Here is an 18977-nt window from a genome sequence, read left to right on the forward strand (position 1 = left end):
ACCATCTACTGGCCATAATGTGGTACGACCGCTAGATGGTGCTGGCTGTGATGCGGCATTTATCGCCTTCACACTAATTGCAGAGAATGTAGATATGTCAACCTTTTATAAATACATCGAAGTATACAATGATCAATGTTGGAATATCCCTTCTTAGTCCCCAATTAACTCTGCCTAGCCTGATTGTTACCCTACTAGTTAACTCTGCTGAACCTCATTGTTCCCTTTAGTTAAATCTACTGAATCTGATTGTTACCCTCTAGTTAACTTTACTTTATTGTTACCCCATAATTAACTCTGTGTAACCTGATTGCTGCTACCCCCTAGTTGGTTCTACTTCACCTCACTGTTCTTCCCTCGTTAGCTCGGCTTAGCCTTATTGGTACTCCTTAGTTTACCCTACTTACCTTCTTGTTACCCTCTAGTTTACCCTACTTACCTTCTTGTTACCCTCTAGTTTACTCTACTTACCTTCTTGTTACCCTCTAGTTTACTCTACTTACCTTCTTCTTACCCTCTAGTTTACTCTACTTACCTTCTTGTTACCCTCTAGTTTACTCCACTTACCATCTTGTTACCCTCTAGTTTACTCTACTTACCTTCTTCTTACCCTCTAGTTTACTCTACTTACCTTCTTGTTACCCTCTAGTTTACTCTACTTACCTTCTTGTTACCCTCTAGTTTACTCTACTTGCCTTCTTGTTACCCTCTAGTTTACTTACCTCCTTGTTACCCTCTAGTTTACTCTACTTACCTCCTTGTTACCCTCTAGTTTACTTTACTTACCTTCTTGTTATCCTCTAGTTTACTCTACTTACCTTCTTGTTACCCTCTAGTTTACTCTACTTACCTTCTTGTTACCCTCTAGTTTACTCTGCTTACCTTCTTGTTATCCTCTAGTTACCTCTTCTTAACTGTATTGTTACCTCCTAGTTACCCCAACTTCACCTTATTGTTACCCTCTAGATAACTCTACATAACCTCATTGTTACCCCTTCTTAGCCGTATTGTTATTCCTTAGTTAACTCTACGATTAATGTTCAAAGATCCCTTCTTAGTGCCCCAATTAACTATCCTTACCCCACTAGCTACCTCAGCTTAACTGCATTGTTACCCCCTGGCTACCTCTACTTAACCTCATTGTTACCCCTAGCTACCTCAGCTTAACCGTATTGTTACCCCCTAGCTACCTCTGCGTAACCTCATTGCTACCCCCTGGTTGCCTTTTACTTAACCTCATTGATACCCCCTAGCTACCTCTGCTTAACCTCATTTTTACCCCATAGCTTCCTCTGTTTAACCTCATTGTTACCCCCTAGTTGCCTCTACTTAACCTCATTGCTACCCCCTAGTTGCCTCTACTTAACCTCATTGTTACCCCCTATCTGTCTCTACTTAACTGAATTGTTACCCCCTAGCTACCTCTACTTAACCTCATTGTTACCCCTTAGTTGCCTCTACTTAACCTCATTGTTACACCCTAGCTACCTCAGCTTAACCGTATTGTTACCCCCCTAGCTACCTCAGCTTAACTGTATTGTTACCCCCCTAGCTACCTCAGCTTAACTGTATTGTTACCCCCTAGCTACCTCAGCTTAACTGTATTGTTACCCCCTAGCTACCTCAGCTTAACTGTATTGTTACCCCCCTAGCTACCTCAGCTCAACTGTATTGTTACCCCCTAGCTACCTCAGCTTAACCGTATTGTTACCCCCCTAGCTACCTCAGCTTAACTGTATTGTTACCCCCCTAGCTACCTAAGCTTAACTGTATTGTTACCCCCTAGCTACCTCAGCTTAACTGTATTGTTACCCCCTAGCTACCTCAGCTTAACTGTATTGTTACCCCCTAGTTGCCTTTACTTAACCTCATTGTTACCCCCTAGTTAACCCTACTTAGCCTTATTGTCATTCCTTAGTTAACTCTACGATTAATGTTGAAAGATCCCTTCTCAGTGCCCCAATTAACTATCCTTACCCCCCTAGTTACCTCTACTTAACCCCATTGTTACCCCCTAGCTTTCTCTGCTTAACCGTATTGTTACCTCCAAGCTACTGTACCTCTGCTTGGCCTCATTGTTAACCCTTCTTAGCCTTATTGTTACTCCTTAGTTAGCTCTACGATTAATGTTGGAAGATCCCTTCTTAGTGCCCCAATTAACTATCCTTACCCCACTAGTTAACTCTACTTTACCTTATTTTTCCCTTTAGGTAAATACTTTACTTTACTTAATCTGATTGTTACCCTCTAGTTACCCCAACATCACCTTATTGTTACCCTCTAGTTACCCCAACATCACCTTATTGTTACCCTTTAGTTACCCCAACTTTACCTTCTTGTTACCCTCTAGTTACCCCAACTTCACCTTATTGTTACCCTCTAGTTACCCCAACTTCACCTTATTGTTACCCTCTAGTTACCCCTACTTCACCTTATTGTTACCCTCTAGTTACCCCTACTTCACCTTATTGTTACCCTCTAGTTACCCCAACTTCACCTTATTGTTACCCTCTAGTTACTCCAACTTCACCTTATTGTTACCCTCTAGTTACCCCAACTTCACCTTATTGTTACCCTCTAGTTACCCCTACTTCACCTTATTGTTACCCTCTAGTTACCCCAACTTCACCTTATTGTTACCCTCTAGTTAGCCCTACTTCACCTTATTGTTACCCTCTAGTTACCCCTACTTCACCTTATTGTTACCCTCTAGTTACCCCAACTTCACCTTATTGTTACCCTCTAGTTACTCCAACTTCACCTTATTGTTACCCTCTAGTTACCCCAACTTCACCTTATTGTTACCCTCTAGTTACCCCTACTTCACCTTATTGTTACCCTCTAGTTACCCCAACTTCACCTTATTGTTACCCTCTAGTTACCACTACTTCACCTTATTGTTACCCTCTAGTTACCCCTACTTCACCTTATTGTTACCCTCTAGTTACCCCAACTTCACCTTATTGTTACCCTCTAGTTACTCCAACTTCACCTTATTGTTACCCTCTAGTTACCCCAACTTCACCTTATTGTTACCCTCTAGTTACCCCTACTTCACCTTATTGTTACCCTCTAGTTACCCCAACTTCACCTTATTGTTACCCTCTAGTTACCCCTACTTCACCTTATTGTTACCCTCTAGTTACCCCAACTTCACCTTATTGTTACCCTCTAGTTACTCCAACTTCACCTTATTGTTACCCTCTAGTTACCCCAACTTCACCTTATTGTTACCCTCTAGTTAACTCTACTTAGCTTTATTGTTACTCCCTTGTTACCTGTAATTATTCCTGTTGTTACCCTCTATTTAACTCAACTTAGCCTTCTTGTTACCCCCATGATAACACTACTTAACTTGACTGTTACCCCCTAGATAACTTATCTAATCTTATTGTTACCCCCAGTTAAACCTACTTAACCTTTCTGTAACCCCCCCATTTAACTCCATTTAGCCTTATTGTTACCCCCTAGATATTGCTCCTCTCTCGATAACTCTACTTAGGCGTATTGTTACCCATTAGTTTTCTCTGCCTAGCTTTATTGTTCCTCATTCCTGTCACGGCTTCAACTGATTGCCTCCCTCACTACTTTAGAACTTTGGATTGGCATCCTAAGTTGACCCTTGTGGGTGACGTTGCGTTTGGGACATTCAGTTGTAAATGCCACCTGATTAGTGCCTTCATTCACTAATTAGGAATATGTCTCAGCTAAAGTCTCCCAAAGTCCCAAAGAAGTCAGAAATTCGCTTTAATTGCATATTCTTCAAATGTCATGCCGATGTATTTTCTCCTCTTTCCTAAGCAGCCGTCTCCTGCAGAGAGGACGGCGGCAGAATGAAGTTAATTGCTTAGCCCGTCGGTTCTCTGCCTGTCCTTCAAACTTCTCTGCCATGCTTTTAGCCCGAAAGGCCAGTAAGTAATACTGAGGGGCAAGTAGGAAGCAGGTGGAGAGAGACGCAATGTTGGCTCCCAGTGAGCATCCTGAGGTTGCTGTGCCAACAGGGGCGGACTGACCATTTGGAAACTCGGGCACTGCCTGATGGCCCGGGGTCAGTAGGGGGCCCCATGAGATGCCCCTGGTACCTTTTTCATAGGCTTTTTTGAGTTTGGGCAAGGACACGGGCCCCATGATCCCTTACTGCCCTGGGGCCCCATGAGTTCTCAGTCCGCCCCTGTGTGCCAACATCTATGTATGAAGCCCACCCCTAAAATACTTGGAGATCCAGCGTTGCCTCATACCAGGTAGTCACGTGTCCTTTCCTTCAGCACAAAACCCGAAAACTGGAAGCTATTTGCTTACGGGTAAATTGATGGAGTCATGCAAATGATTCCTTTATTACCCCTTTCAGCCATCAGTGCCCCCGGAACCATTGCTGCATAGCACAGATACAAGGCAGTATCAGAAAGTTTCGAGACTAGTTTTGTAACACGCCAACAGATGGCAGCACAAGGCTGCACGTACAGTCACAGGAAGCACCAACCTTCGTAAGTTGGTGTGCCAAAAGACATCGTCCTGTGTACATCAGGAGCTGTGTAACTGGTGCTATTCTGACCACATGGGTTACCACGTTTGCTGTTTCATCATGGACAGCGAGTTAGAACCAAGAGAAAATTTGAATTTCTGCGTGAAACTGAGCAAATACTACCACAGAGACATTTGGCAATGAGTCCTCGAGGTGTTTTGAGAGGCACGTGCTTCAAAAGCGGAAGAACATCACTGGAAGATAACGAGAGATCAGGAAAATCTTCAACAAGCTAAACCCCCAAAAATGTCGAAACCGTTCGGCAACTTGGGCATGATGATCGCCGGAGAACAATCCACAACGTTGCTGCCATTGTCGGAGTGTCATACAGAACAGTCCAGGAGATCCTCACCTGTGATCGGAACATGCGCTGTGTTGTTGCTGGCAAGTTCATCCCCAGGCTTATGGCCCAGGAGTAGAAGGAAAACCCCATCAAAATTTGACAAGAACTCCGTCAGCATGCCGGGATGACCCGTCCTTCATGATCATTACCGGTGACGAAACTTGGGTGTGCGGGTTTCACGCAGAATTTCACATTTTCTCTTTGTTCCAACTTGCTGTCCATGATGAAATAGCAAACATGGTAACGCACGTGATCAGAATAGCACCAGTTGTGCAGCTCCTGATGTACACAGGACAATGTCTTTTGGCACACTGACTTATAAAGGTCGGCATTCCCTGTATCTGTGCGATCTGTTACAAAACTAGTCTCAAAACTTTTTGATACCACCTCGTATATCCATCATTATATAGAGCCCTAAGGTTGACACTCATTTGTTGACCAACAAAATAAGTAGCACCATTTTGTATTCTATCTGTCCTGTGATTTTAGAATAATGTATAGTATGGGATCTTTTACAAACTCTGAAGGTTGAAAATTATACATTTTTTTTTTAAAGTGAAAAAAATGGTGCACATTGCCTGGCAGTAAAAGAGTTTTTTTCTATTAAAGTTGTAATTTAACTTTTAAGCTGGCCATACACCGGTAGAATTTTGCTCATAAATTTGTGTTTTGGAATGTGTCAACTTTAAGGAAATTTAAAGGAGCAGATTTTTCTTGAATAATTTTTTTTTTCGAACCCAATTCTGTGAATGTGGTTTTTGTTAGGGAAAAATTGTATGCATTGTAATAAAACCTGCAATGTGAAAGGCGCCCCACTCTGGCAGCTCAGTATGTGATTACTGTGAAAAGCTGCCTCGGCTACAACTAAGACCACACCCCTTGATGTGTTTCGCCTCCGGGGCTTAGACATATGAGTAAGCCTCAAGAGCAGGGCGAAGCACATCAGTAGGCGTGGTCTTAGGAGGAGCCTAGAAGGAAAGGTTGACACTCATTTGCTCAACCATCATGAGACCAACAAAATAAGTAGCACTATTTTTTATTCTATCTGTCCTGTGATTTTAGAAAATGTATCGTATGGGATCTTTTACAAACCCTGAAGGTTAAAAATGATACATAGTTTAATAAAAAAAGTGAAAAATCGCAATTGCCAGTTCAATTTTTTTTTCTATTGAAGTTTTTATTTAACTTTTATTCTGAGTAGCTCTAAGCTGGCCATACACCGGTAGAATTTTGTTCATAAATTTTTGCTCCGGAATGTTTCAACTGTAGCGGTGAAAAGGAAATTCGAATGAGCTGATTTTTCTTGAACAATTTTTTTTTTCGAACCCAATTCTGTGAATGTGGTTTTTGTTTGGGAAAAATTGTATGCATTGTAATAAAACCTGCAATGAAGGCGCTCCACTCTGGCAACTGGACATGTGATTACTGCGAAAAGTGGCCTCAACTTCGGTTACGCCTAAGACCACACCCCTTGATGTGTTTCAACTCACCCCAGTGGCTTAGTCATATGACTAAGCCTCAGGGGTGGAGCGAAACGTGTCAGTGGACATGGTCTTAGGAGGAGCCTAGGAGGAAAGAATTGTATATGTTGTAATATAACCTGCAATGTGAAGGCGCCGCACACCGGCAATACCGTATGTGATGAGTGTGAGAAGTGGCCTCAGCTTCAACTCCTGCTAAGACCACGTACTGATACGTTTCACCTTACCCCCGGGGCTTAGACATATAACTAAACCTCAGAGGTGGGGTCAAGTACATCAAGGGGCATGGTCTTAGGAGGAGCCTAGGAGGAAAAAAATGTATATATTGCAATAAAACCTGCAACACCAGCAGCTTACTATATGATGACTGTGAGAAGCGGTCTCAGCTTTGGCTTCTCCTAACCTGATGCCCCTGATGCGTTTCGTCCCACCCCGGGGAGGCTTAGTCATATGGGAGGGCATCAGACACTGGTAGCCTAGTATATGATGACTGTGAGAAGTGGCCTCAGCTTCGTCTCCTGCTAAGACCACGTACTGATACGTTTCACCTTACCCCCGGGGCTTAGACATATAACTAAACCTCAGAGGTGGGGTCAAGTGCATCAAGGGGCGTGGTCTAAAGAGGAGCCTAGGAGGAAAAAATTGTATATATTGTAAAAAAAAACCTGCAACACCCGCAGCTTACTATGGGATGACTGTGAGAAGCGGTCTCAGCTTTGGCTTCTCCAAACACGATGCCAGGGCAGGAGCTGAGGAACGGACAGGCAGGCCTAGTGGCAGGGTCACGCACTGACTGACGACAACCACCACCCACAGACCGGAGTCCCTCAGGGCGCGGAGTCTAAGTCCCAGGCTGCCCTTCACCAGGGCCCCTGATGGTGGGGATGGACTTGACACAGCCAGGAACCAGGTTGCGGCCCCCGAGACACCCCAGCTGCGGTAATGGCCGCCGCCAATGGCGTGTAGCTGGTAGGAACCAGATCAGACAATAGCGTAGTCGGGCAGGCCGGGTCGACAACAACGGGACAAACGGTACAGAAGAGTAGACAAGAATAATGGGTCACAGGCCGGGTTCAGCAACGGGAGGTCAGATCAAAGGAAAACGCAGAGAATGGTCTAGTCAAAAGCCGAGTCAGATTCCAGGAGAGTCATGAGAGTATAAACAGAGCTATTGCAACACTAACACACAAGACACGAATGCAGAGAGCATTTGCAGACAGCAGGCTTAAATGTGATGAACCACACCCTTCTGAGGAGGAGCCGCAGAAGCCTGAAGGCATAAAGGTTCCCACCATGCTTTGCAGAAACCCAAGATGGACACCAGCACATGGGATGCACAAGCTCTGAGGAAAGGTAGGACGTTGACACACTGATGCATTTCATCCCACCCTGTGGGGGCTTAGTCATATGGGAGGGCATCAGGCACTGGTAGCCCAGTATGTGATGACTGTGAGAAGTGGCCTCAGCTTCGTCTCCTCCTAAGACCACGTCATGATGCGTTTTGCCTTGCCACTGGGGCTTAGTCATATAACTAAACCCCGGAGGTTGGGTGAAGTGCATCAAGGGGCATGGTCTCAGGAGGAGCCTAGGAGAAAAAAATTGTGTATATCGTGAAAAAAAAAACCTGCAACACCAGCAGCTTACTATGGGATGCCTCAGCCTCGGCTCCTCCTAACACCATGCCCTGATGCGTTTCGTCCGGCCCCTGAGGGTTTAATCATATGGGAGGGCATGACACACTAGCAGCTCAGCATGTGATGACTGTGAGAAGCGGCTTCGGCTCCTCCTTAAACCATGCCCCAAATGCATTTCTCCCCTCTCCTGGGGCTTAGTCATATGACTAAGCCCCGAGGGCGGAGCGAAACGCATTGGGGGGCATGGTTTAAGGAGGAGCAAGACGGTTTCTCGCAGTCATTGCACTGAGCTTCCAGTGTGCTGCCCCTTCACTTTGCAAGCTTTTTAGATGAGCATTCCAGCAAGTAGTGGATCACCGGAGTAGCACCATTCAGCACGTTGAGCAGCGCTTCAGGGTATCATATCGAGTTGTAATAAAATCTGTTTAATAAATCTGGACATTTTTTTTATTGCTGAATGCAAAGTTACAGGAAGTAGAAAGATCTCCTTTCCCCTGGAGATAAGGTTAGATTGGTGTCTAGTAATCAGATTCAAATGTATTATAATAGATTGTAGCAATTATAAAACATAGGAAGGCAGAGGAGCATAAAATGAAAAACAAAAAGAAAGCAAAAAAAAACATTGTTGCAACCAAAGATCTGAAATTTTAAAGCGGAATCAGTTGTCGAGGTCGGTTCACACCACAGAAACGCAGTCCAGATGTGTTCCAGGTGCCCCACTGCATGTGCGTTTACATGTGTTTTCTGATGCGTGTTTGGTGCATTCCGATGCGTTTTTTTCCCACTCTTGTTGTTTATTACTTTAGCAAAGTTTCCTGGGCTTTGGTTGTTAGGAGCCGGAACCCCCCAGCGTCTTAACAACCAGTGACTCATCCCTGCTGTAATCGGTTGTTAAGGAGCCGACACCTGCCAGCTTCCTAACAACGCTATCAGTGATGATTCCCTGCTGACAGCAGAACTTAAACAAAGGAGCCAGTATTAAAAAATACTGGGGGGGCCCCCAAACTAAGCCAGGCCTTTGGTCTGGTATGGATTTTGAAGGGGACCCCATGCCAAAAAAACAAATGTGTGGGGGTCCCCCAAATCCATACCAAGCCATGACTGACCATTCGAGCACTCGGGCACTACCTGAGGGGTCGGTGTCAGTAGGGGGCCCCATGAGATGCCCCTGCTACCTTTTTATAGGCTTTTTCATAGGCTTTTTTGGGTGTGGCCGAGGACACGGGGGCCCCATAATCCCCTATTGCCCGGGGGCCCCATGACTTGTCAGTCCACCCCTGTACCAAGCCCTTTGGTCTGGTATGGATTTTGAAGGGGACCCCATGCCAAAAAAATGTGTGGGGGTCCCCCAAAACCCATACCAAGCCCTTTGGTCTGGTATGGATTTTGAAGGGAACCCCATGCCAACAAAAATGTGTGGGGGTCCCCCACAATCCATACCAAACCCTTTGGTCTGGAATGGATTTTAAGTGGAACCCCATGCCAACAAAAATGTGTCGGGATCCCCCTAAATCCATACCAAGCCCTTTGGTCTGGTATGGATTTTAAGTGGAACCCCATGCACCCATAGAAATGGCGTGGAGTCCGTGATGTCTGATCATTGGGTAGGCGGATTGGCCAGGAGCTCGCGGTAAGGTCACCAGCCGCGGTTGTACATGGCCAAATGAATCATTTGCCCTGGCTCAAGATGGCCGACTGGGCAAAGTGATTTCTCTGCAAAATAAAACATGGAAGCACGGATGGATGGGGGGAATGTGCTTTGAATATTAAAAATCAAAAAGCCTTTTTGATTTGTGGTGCTCAGATGCAGCGTAGGACTGGCCAGGAGCTCGTGGTAAGGTCACCAGCCACGGTTGTGCATGACCAAACGAATCATTTGCCCTGGCTCAAGATGGCCGACTGGGCAAAGTGATTTCTCCGCAAAATAAAACATGGAAGCATGGATGGATGGGGGGAGTTTGCTTTGAATATTAAAAATCAAATAGCCTTTTTGATTTGTGGTGCTCAGATGCAGCGTAGGGGCACTTTAGGGGCTTGATGAAGGCAAGAAGGAACGTTCTGACCGGTATGGCCAGCTTTTCTAGGATATTTTATGTTGTCTTTTTTTCCTGTGATGTCTGATCATTGAGTAGGTGGATTGGCCAGGAGCTCGCGGTAAGGTCGCCAGCCGCCGTTGTACATGACCAAGTTTTATTTGCTACATCCATTTCATCTCGTTTTCTTCATTATTGTTTTCCAGAGACCTCAGCAACAACCAGATCTCGGAGATTGCCCCCGACGCTTTCCACGGCCTCCGCTCACTTAATTCCCTGTAAGTCGAATTTAGAACGGGGCTACCAAACCAAATTAAATTACCGGGCCAGGCATATCTGGAATGCATGATCTCATGTCGCTCGCCGGCAGACTTTCCCTCTCTCTCTCTTTATGTAATGCAGATTTTAATGTAATTTCTATTTCAGAATTACATTTACGGCGGTATTAAACGCGGAGCATTTTTACACTGGGAAAATAAATATCTCCTATCGTACGGTGACGGCATGAAGCCATTTACTCAGGAGAGGCCCTTTTAATACTGTGATGTTTGGGATGGCTGCACCGGAAAATGTGAATTTTAATGCGGCTCGCTTTCTGCGAGCTGGAAATTGATGAGATTCGGCAGCTTTTCCCTTTCATGTTAATTAGAACGTCAGGCGGAGAAGCCGTAATTAAAAAGTCCAGGAAAATGCTCCGTGATTTACAAACCTGTGAAATAGATTTGAGGAAGTGCCTTATCTTGATTGGCGGTAATAGGACGGCTTTATTACTGCCGCCGCGTAAGTGAAGACTTGTGCTAAAGCTGATTATTAACGTTATTGAAAAATTGATACCTTCAATTAATTTCGCATGCGGCAATGTGTCTTGTTCTCCAATGAGCTTATGGCACTTGCCTTCCGGTGCCGCAGCACAGAGGGCTCTGCAGTAGGAGGATTAAGGATGAACTCCACACAAAATAGCTGAATACACACAATAGATGTAAATATACATATGTGCAGATACTCTCCTCCTCCCCAGAGTAACCCTGTGTCTCCGCCCACTACCCACCTCCGAACACCATCTCTTGTCTCCGCCCACTACCCACCTCCGGGCACCATCTCTTGTCTGCACCCCATGCCCACCTCTGAACACCATCTCTTGTCTCCACCCAATGTCCACCGCAGAACACCCTCTCTTGTCTCTGCCCCATGCCCACCTCAAAGCACTATCTCTTGTCTGTACCCAATGTCCACCTCTGAACACCATCTCTTGTCTGCTCCCCATGTCCACCTCTGAACACCATCTCTTGTCTGCTCCTCATGCCCACCTCTGAACACCATCTCTTGTCTGCGCCCCATGTCCGCCTCTGAACACCATCTCTTGTTTGCGCCCCATGCCCACCTCTGAACACTATCTCCTGTCTCAACGCCATGCCCACCTCTGAACACCATCTCTTTTCTCCACCCAATGTCCACCTCTGAACACCATCTCTTGTCTGCGCCCCATGCCCACCTCTGAACACCATCTCTTGTCTCCACCCAATGTCCACCTCTGAACACCATCTCTTGTCTGCACCCCATGCCCACCTCTGAACACCATCTCTTGTCTCCGCCTCATGCCCACCTCCAAGCACTATCTCTTGTCTGCACCCCATGCCCACCTCCAAGCACCATCTCTTGTCTCCACCCATACCCACCTCTGAACACCATCTCCTGTCTCTGCCCCATGCCCACCTCTGAACACCATCTCCTGTCGCTGCTCCATGCCCACCTCTGAACACCTTCTCTTGTCTGCGCCCCATGCCCACCTCTGAACACCATTTCTTGTCTCCATCCAATGTCCACCTCTGAACATCATCTCTTGTCTTCACCCCATACCCACCTCTGAACACCATCTCCTGTCTCCACCCCATACCCACCTCTGAACACCATCTCTAGTCTCCACCCCATACCCACCTCTGAACACCATCTCTAGTCTCCACCCCATACCCACCTCTGAACACCATCTCTAGTCTCCACCCCATACCCACCTCTGAACACCATCTCTAGTCTCCACCCCATATCCACCTCTGAACACCATCTCTTGTCTCCACCCTATGCCCGCCTCCGAACACCATCTCTTGTCTGCACCCCTTACCCACCTCTGAACACCATCTCTTGTCTGCGCCCCATGCCCACCTCTGAACACCATCTCTTGTCTCTGCCCCATGCTCACCTCTGAACACAATTTCTTGTCTGCGCCCCATGCCCACCTCTGAACACCATCTCTTTTCTGCACCCCATGCTAACCTCTGAACACCATCTCTTGTCTCCGCCCCATGCCCACCTCTGAACACCATCGCTTGTCTTTGCCCCATGCCCACCTCTGAACACCATCTCCTGTCTCCGTCCCATGCCCACCTCCAAGCATCATCTTTTGTCTCCACCCCATGCCCACCTCCAAGCATCATCTGTTGTCTCCGCCCCACACCCACCTCTGAACGCAGATCAGCAGATCCACTGCTCAGTTGTACCCCCAGCTCTGATGATCCCCAACTCAGTAGTAACCCCCAGCTCTGCTGATCCCCTGCTCAGTAGTAACCCCCAGCTCTGCTGATTCCCTGCTCAGTAGTAACCCCCAGCTCTGCTGATCCCCCACTCAGTAGTAACCACCAGCTCTGCTGATTCCCCCTCAGTAGTAACCCCCAGCTCTGCTGATCCCCCCTCAATAGTACCCCCAGCTCTGCTGATCCCCCGCTCAGTAGTAACCCCCAGCTCTGCTGATCCCCCCTCAGTAGTACCCCCAGCTCTGCTGATCACCCGCTCAGTAGTAACCCCCAGCTCTGCTGATCCCCCGCTCAGTAGTAACCCCCAGCTCTGCTGATCCCCCCTCAGTAGTACCCCCAGCTCTGCTGATCACCCGCTCAGTAGTAACCCCCAGCTCTGCTGATCCCCCCTCAGTAGTAACCCCCAGCTCTGCTGATCCCCCCCTCAGTAGTAACCCCCAGCTCTGCTGATCCCCCCCTCAGTAGTAACCCCCAGCTCTGCTGATCCCCCGCTCAGTAGTAACACCCAGCTGTGCTGATCCCCCCCTCAGTAGTAATAGCCTGCTCTGCTGATCCTCCACTCAGTAGTAACCCCCAGCTCTGTTGATCCTCTGGTTTGCTGATCCTCCTTTATTTCTGGTCCCCGCTCATCTCCTACTATATTGCTCCTACACAACACACCACATGTGACATTGCTAGTTTCTCCTGTTCCCCAGCTCTAATGATCCTCCACCACTCAGTCCTCTCTCTGCGGTCCTTGTTCACCTTCCGCTGTAGCATTCCTATGTGTGCCATCTGCTAGTAGCTCTGCTGCAGTCCAGTCCCCACTCACCTTCCTGCTGCTCCTCGCTGCACGCCAGATGTGACGTCTGCACCAGACACTCCCAGAATATATAAACCGGAAGTGACTGCTGGCGACATCTTTCCGGTTCATTTGTTGGTTTCCCAGTGCATCCTGGGATATCTCATACCTCCAAAACAAAGCCAAGCTAACTCTGAATAAAAGTCCCCCAAAAGCTGCAGGTGCTGTCAGCGAGCATTGTCATAGACTTCTATGGAAGCTTTAGAGATGTTTTGAAGCACCAAGAACGTGACATGGGGGATCATTTCTGAAGCCAAGCAAACGCAACGTGCGAACAGGACTGGAAGGTAACCATGCTATTTAGTGAGAGGGGCTTTGGTTGGTATTCAGAGAGCTTTAAAAAGTGTGTCCAAATCCACATTTTGAAGCAATTTCCTCCCCAAACAATCCTTGCATGTCCAGTGAAGTAGATCCCAACGTTACTCTGTACCAGGGGCAGACTGACCATTTGGAAACTCGGGCACTGCCCAAGGGCCCGGGGTCAGTAGGGGGCCCCATGAGATGCCCTTGGTACCTTTTTCATAGGCTTTTTTGAGTTTGGGCAAGGACACGGGGGCCCCATGATCACCCAATTTCCCGGGGGCCCCATGAGTTGTCAGTCCACCCCTGCTCTGTACATTCTGCTGATCCAATGGATCACAAATGAACCAAAGCAGATACAAAGGAATCTAACACTGACGGTTCCTGAGCCATTTACACCGGATCTTCATGAAAGGCGTCCATCGGTGTCACATTCAGAAGCGGGCTTCTCCACCGGCTCAGGTTAGCAGAGATCATTAATTATCATCATGACCACTTCGGAAGAGCTGCAAATTATATCTAATATGTATATTTACATCTTCACACATGGCGCCTTAATTAGCGGAGCTAAAAATAGCCCGCGCCTGGAACGTTCGCACCATTATTAATAGAACTTCCCCCTGGTGTCTGTTATATTCCATTCAGAAGGTATCACAGATTGAAAGCAATTATCATTTACCAGCATGGGAACCCATGACCATTAAATAATTTGTTAATCTTTTCCTTATTCTGGGAAATAATTATGGCTTGATTATAGAAATCACTCTAATTCGGGTATTTTGTGCATCCACTCCGCAGAGCTCGAGTTTGTGATGACAGATGAACTGAAAAATTCGCAAAAATAATAAAAAAATATTAAAACTCTCTCTCGCCGAATAATAGGAAAGCGGATCTCTGTTAGATTCTACGTTTAGGAGGATCGCAGATGTATTGATTGCATCAACCTATTGCTATTCATATTGCATGACATTTCTGGGTGCCTTTGGTAGCCGGGTCCCAACTCCAGACAGTGTGGGGGCCCCAGAGGAGGGAAGCACGGCAGACAAACCTTTTTGCAGTTGCGGCACCCTTCATAAGTATGCAGAACCTTGGGGAACCCCAGTTTAAAATGTAAAAAATGTGAATGTTACTTGGATGGTGCACACCACCACCTTGATGGTATTGACTTTAAATCACCCCCCCCCTTCACATCAGAGGCCCCCTTCCTTTATACAGAGGTCACCCCCATAATATCAAAAGTGTCCCCATCACATCAAAGGCCTCCCTTCATCTCAGTGGTTCCTATTTACATCAAAGGCCCCCCTTCATGTCAGTGGTTCCCATTTACATCAAAGGCCCGCCTTCATATCAGTGGTTCCCATTTACATCAAAGGCCTCCCTTCATATCAGTGGTTCCCATTTACATCAAAGGCCCCCCTTCATGTCAGTGGTTCCCATTTACATCAAAGGCCCGCCTTCATATCAGTGGTTCCCATTTACATCAAAGGCCCCCCTTCATATCAGTGGTTCCCATTTACATCAAAGGCCCCCCTTCATCTCAGTGGTTCCCATTTACATCAAAGGCCTCCCTTCATATCAGTGGTTCCCATTTACATCAAAGGCCTCCCTTCATCTCAGTGGTTCCCATTTACATCAAAGGCCCCCCTTCATATCAGTGGTTCCCATTTACATCAAAGGCCCCCCTTCATATCAGTGGTTCCCATTTACATCAAAGGCCCCCCTTCATCTCACTGGTTCCCATTTACATCAAATGCCCCCCTTCATATCAGTGGTTCCCATTTACATCAAAGGCCCCCCTTCATATCAGTGGTTCCCATTTACATCAAAGGCCCACCTTCATATCAGTGGTTCCCATTTACATCAAAGGCCCCCTTTCATATCAGTGGTTCCCATTTACATCAAAGGCCCCCCTTCATATCAGTGGTTCCCATTTACATCAAAGGCCCCCCTTCATATCAGTGGTTCCCATTTACATCAAAGGCCCCCCTTCATATCAGTGGTTCCCATTTACATCAAAGGCCCCCCTTCATATCAGTGGTTCCCATTTACATCAAAGGCCTCCCTTCATCTCAGTGGTTCCCATTTACATCAAAGGCCCCCCTTCATATCAGTGGTTCCCATTTACATCAAAGGCCCCCCTTCATCTCAGTGGTTCCCATTTACATCAAAGGCCTCCCTTCATATCAGTGGTTGCCATTCACATCAGAAGCCCCCCCCCCCCCCCACATCAGAGGCCCCCCTTCACATCAGAGCCCCCCTCCTCCTTTATACAGAGGTCACCCCTATAATATCAGAAGTGTCCCCATCACATCAAAGGCCTCCCTTCATATCAGTGGTTCCTATTTACATCAGAAGTCCCCCCCCCATTCACATCAGAGGCCTCGCTTTACATCAGAGCCCCCCCTTTATACAGAGGTCACCCCCATAACATCAAAAGTCTCCCCATCACATGAAAGGCCCCCAATTCACATCAGAGCCCCCCTCCTCCTTTATACAGAGGTCACCCCTATAATATCAGAAGTGTCCCCATCACATCAAAGGCCTCCCTTCATATCAGTGGTTCCTATTTACATCAGAAGTCCCCCCCCCCTCACATCAGAGGCCCCTCTTTACATCAGAGCACCCCCTTTATACAGAGGTCACCCCCATAACATCAGAAGTCTCCCCATCACATCAAAGCCCCCATTCATATCAGAGGCCCCTTTATACAGAGGTCACCCCCATAACAGAAGTCTCCCCATCACATCAAAGCCCCCCCCATTCACATCAGAGGCCCCCTTCCTTTATACAGAGGTCACCCCTATAATATCAGAAGTTTCCCCATCACATCAAAGGCCCCATTTTATATCAGTGGTTCCAATTTACATCAGAAGTCCCCCCACTCACATCAGAGGCCCCCCTTTCCACCAGAAGCCTCCCTTCACATAAGAGGCCCCCTTTATACAGAGGTCACCCCTATAATATCAGAAGTTTCCCCATCACATCAAAGGTCCTTCATATCAGTAGTTCCCATTTACATCAGAAGTCCCACATTCACATGAGAGGCCCCTCTTTAAATTAGAGCCCCCCTTTATATAGAGGTCACCCCCATAACATCAGAAGTCTCCCCATCACATCAGAGGCCCCCTTTATACAGTGATCACCCCTATAATATCAGACGTTTCCCCATCACATCAAAGGCCGCCATTTATATCAGTGGTTCCCTTTTGCATCAGAAGTCCATCCATTACATCAGAGACCCCCCTTCACATCAGAGGCCCCTCTTTACATTAGAGCCCCCCCCCTTATACATAGGTCACCCCCATAACATCAGAAGTCTCCCCGTCACTTCAAAGGCCCCCCACTCACTTTAGAGGCCCCCTTTATACAGAGGTCACCCCTATAATATCAGACGTTTCTGCATCACATCAATGGCCGCCCTTTATATCAGCGGTTCCCATTTGCATCAGAAGTCCCCCCATTACATCAATTCCCCCCTTCACATCAGAGGCCCCCTTTATACAGAGGTCACCCCTATAATATCAGATGTTTCCCCATCACAACAAAGGCCCCCCTTCATATCAGTGTCTCCCTTTTACATCAGAAAGTCCCTCATATCAGAGGTGCCCCTTCACATCAGAGCCCCCCCTCCTTTATGTTAGAGTCCTCTCTTCACAACATAGGCCTCCCTTCACATCAGAGGTCTCCCCATTACATCAAAGCCCCCCCAATCACATCAGAGTCCCCTCTATACATCAAAGGTCGACCCATCATATCAGAACCCCCTTCACATCATAGCAAAGGTCCCCCTTTACATCAAAGTCCTCCATCACATCGAAGTTCCCCATATACATCAGAGCCCCCCCATCACCACAGAAGCCCCCATCACATCAGAGTCCCCCTATACATGAAAGCCTTCCATCCCCATAACAGAGGCCTCTATCACACCAAAGTCCCATCACAAATCAAGGTTCCCCTAAACATGAGAGACCCCCCCCCATCACCACAGATTATTCCCATCACAAAGTCAGAGGCCTCCCATCACATCAGAGTCCCCACCTATGCCAAGATGGAAATAACCCTTCACCCCCACTTTTCAAGACTGGTGCAGTGAAGATCCATAAAGACATGGAGGAGCCAGTTTGGGTTGGAGGAACTTGACTGTCCTGCACAGAGTCCTGACCTCAACCCCATAGAACACCTTTGGGATGAATTAGAGTGGAGACTGTGAGCCAGGCCTCCTCCCCCGACATCAGTGCCTGACCTGACAAATGTGCTTCTGGAAGAATGGTCCAACCTTCCCATAGACACCCTCCTAAACCTTGTGGACGGCCTTCCCAGAAGAGTTGAAGCTGTTATAGCTGCAAAGGGCGGGGCCAACTCAATATTGAACCCTACGGACTAAGACTGGGGGGCCATTAAAGTTCATCTGCGTGGAAAGGCCGATTACTTTTGGCAATATAATGCAATTAGACACATGGTACAAAAAAATTAATCTGGTGCAGAGTAGGACATTGCGGTGCAGCCTTTTGTTCTATAATAACTCTAATTGAACACCAGAATTGGCAGGTCCACCACTGGCACCCTGTGCTTTTCACAGATGAGAGCAGGTTCCCCCTGAGCACATGTGACAGACGTGAAAGGGTCTGGAGAAGCTGTGGAGAACGTTCTGCTGCCTGTAACATGGTTCAGCATGACCGTTTTGGTGGTGGGTCAGTGATGGTCTGGGGAGGAATATCCATGGAGGGACACACAGACCTCTACAGGCTAGACAATGGCACCCTGACTGCCATTAGGTATCGGGTTGAAATCCTTGTACCCATTGTCAGACACTACACTGGTGCAGTGGGTCCTGGGTTCCCCATGGTGCAGTGGGTCCTGGGTTCCTCCTGGTGCAGTGGGTCCTGGGTTCCTCCTGGTGCAGTGGGTCCTGGGTTCCTCCTGGTGCAGTGGGTCCTGGGTTCCTCCTGGTGCACGACAATTCCCGGCCTCGTGTATGTAGGCAGTTCCTGGAGGATGAAGGTATTGATCCCATTGAATGGCCCCCACGCTCTCCTAGGCTAAATCCAATAGAACCCCTCTGGGATGTCATGTTTCGGTCCTTCTAATGCCCCAAGGTTGCACCTCAGACTGTCCAGGAGCTCAGTGATGCCCTGGTCCAGATCTGGGAGGAAATCCCCCAGAGCACCATCCGTTGTCTCATTAGGAGCCTCCCCCGATGTTGTCAGGCATGCATACAAGCACGTGGGGGCCCCACAGACTACTGAGGACCATTCTGAGTTGCTGCAATGACATTTCACCAACATGGACTCGCCTGCT

General features: G+C 47.5%; 1 protein-coding gene across 1 annotated transcript in view; it reads left to right on the forward strand.

The window, feature by feature from the left end:
• Positions 1-18977, forward strand: part of SLIT1 (slit guidance ligand 1) — a 615356-nt gene that overhangs the window by 431865 nt on the left and 164514 nt on the right. The window contains exon 11 of the mRNA XM_089662084.1: positions 10220-10291. Within this exon, the coding sequence (XP_089518210.1) occupies positions 10220-10291 (72 nt within the window). The remainder of the gene's footprint in view (positions 1-10219; positions 10292-18977) is intronic.

Source organism: Staurois parvus, unplaced genomic scaffold, assembly GCF_062004578.1.
Source record: "Staurois parvus isolate SC_StPar_1 unplaced genomic scaffold, SC_StPar_1.0 ptg001428l, whole genome shotgun sequence".
In the NCBI taxonomy this organism is placed as follows: domain Eukaryota; kingdom Metazoa; phylum Chordata; class Amphibia; order Anura; family Ranidae; genus Staurois; species Staurois parvus.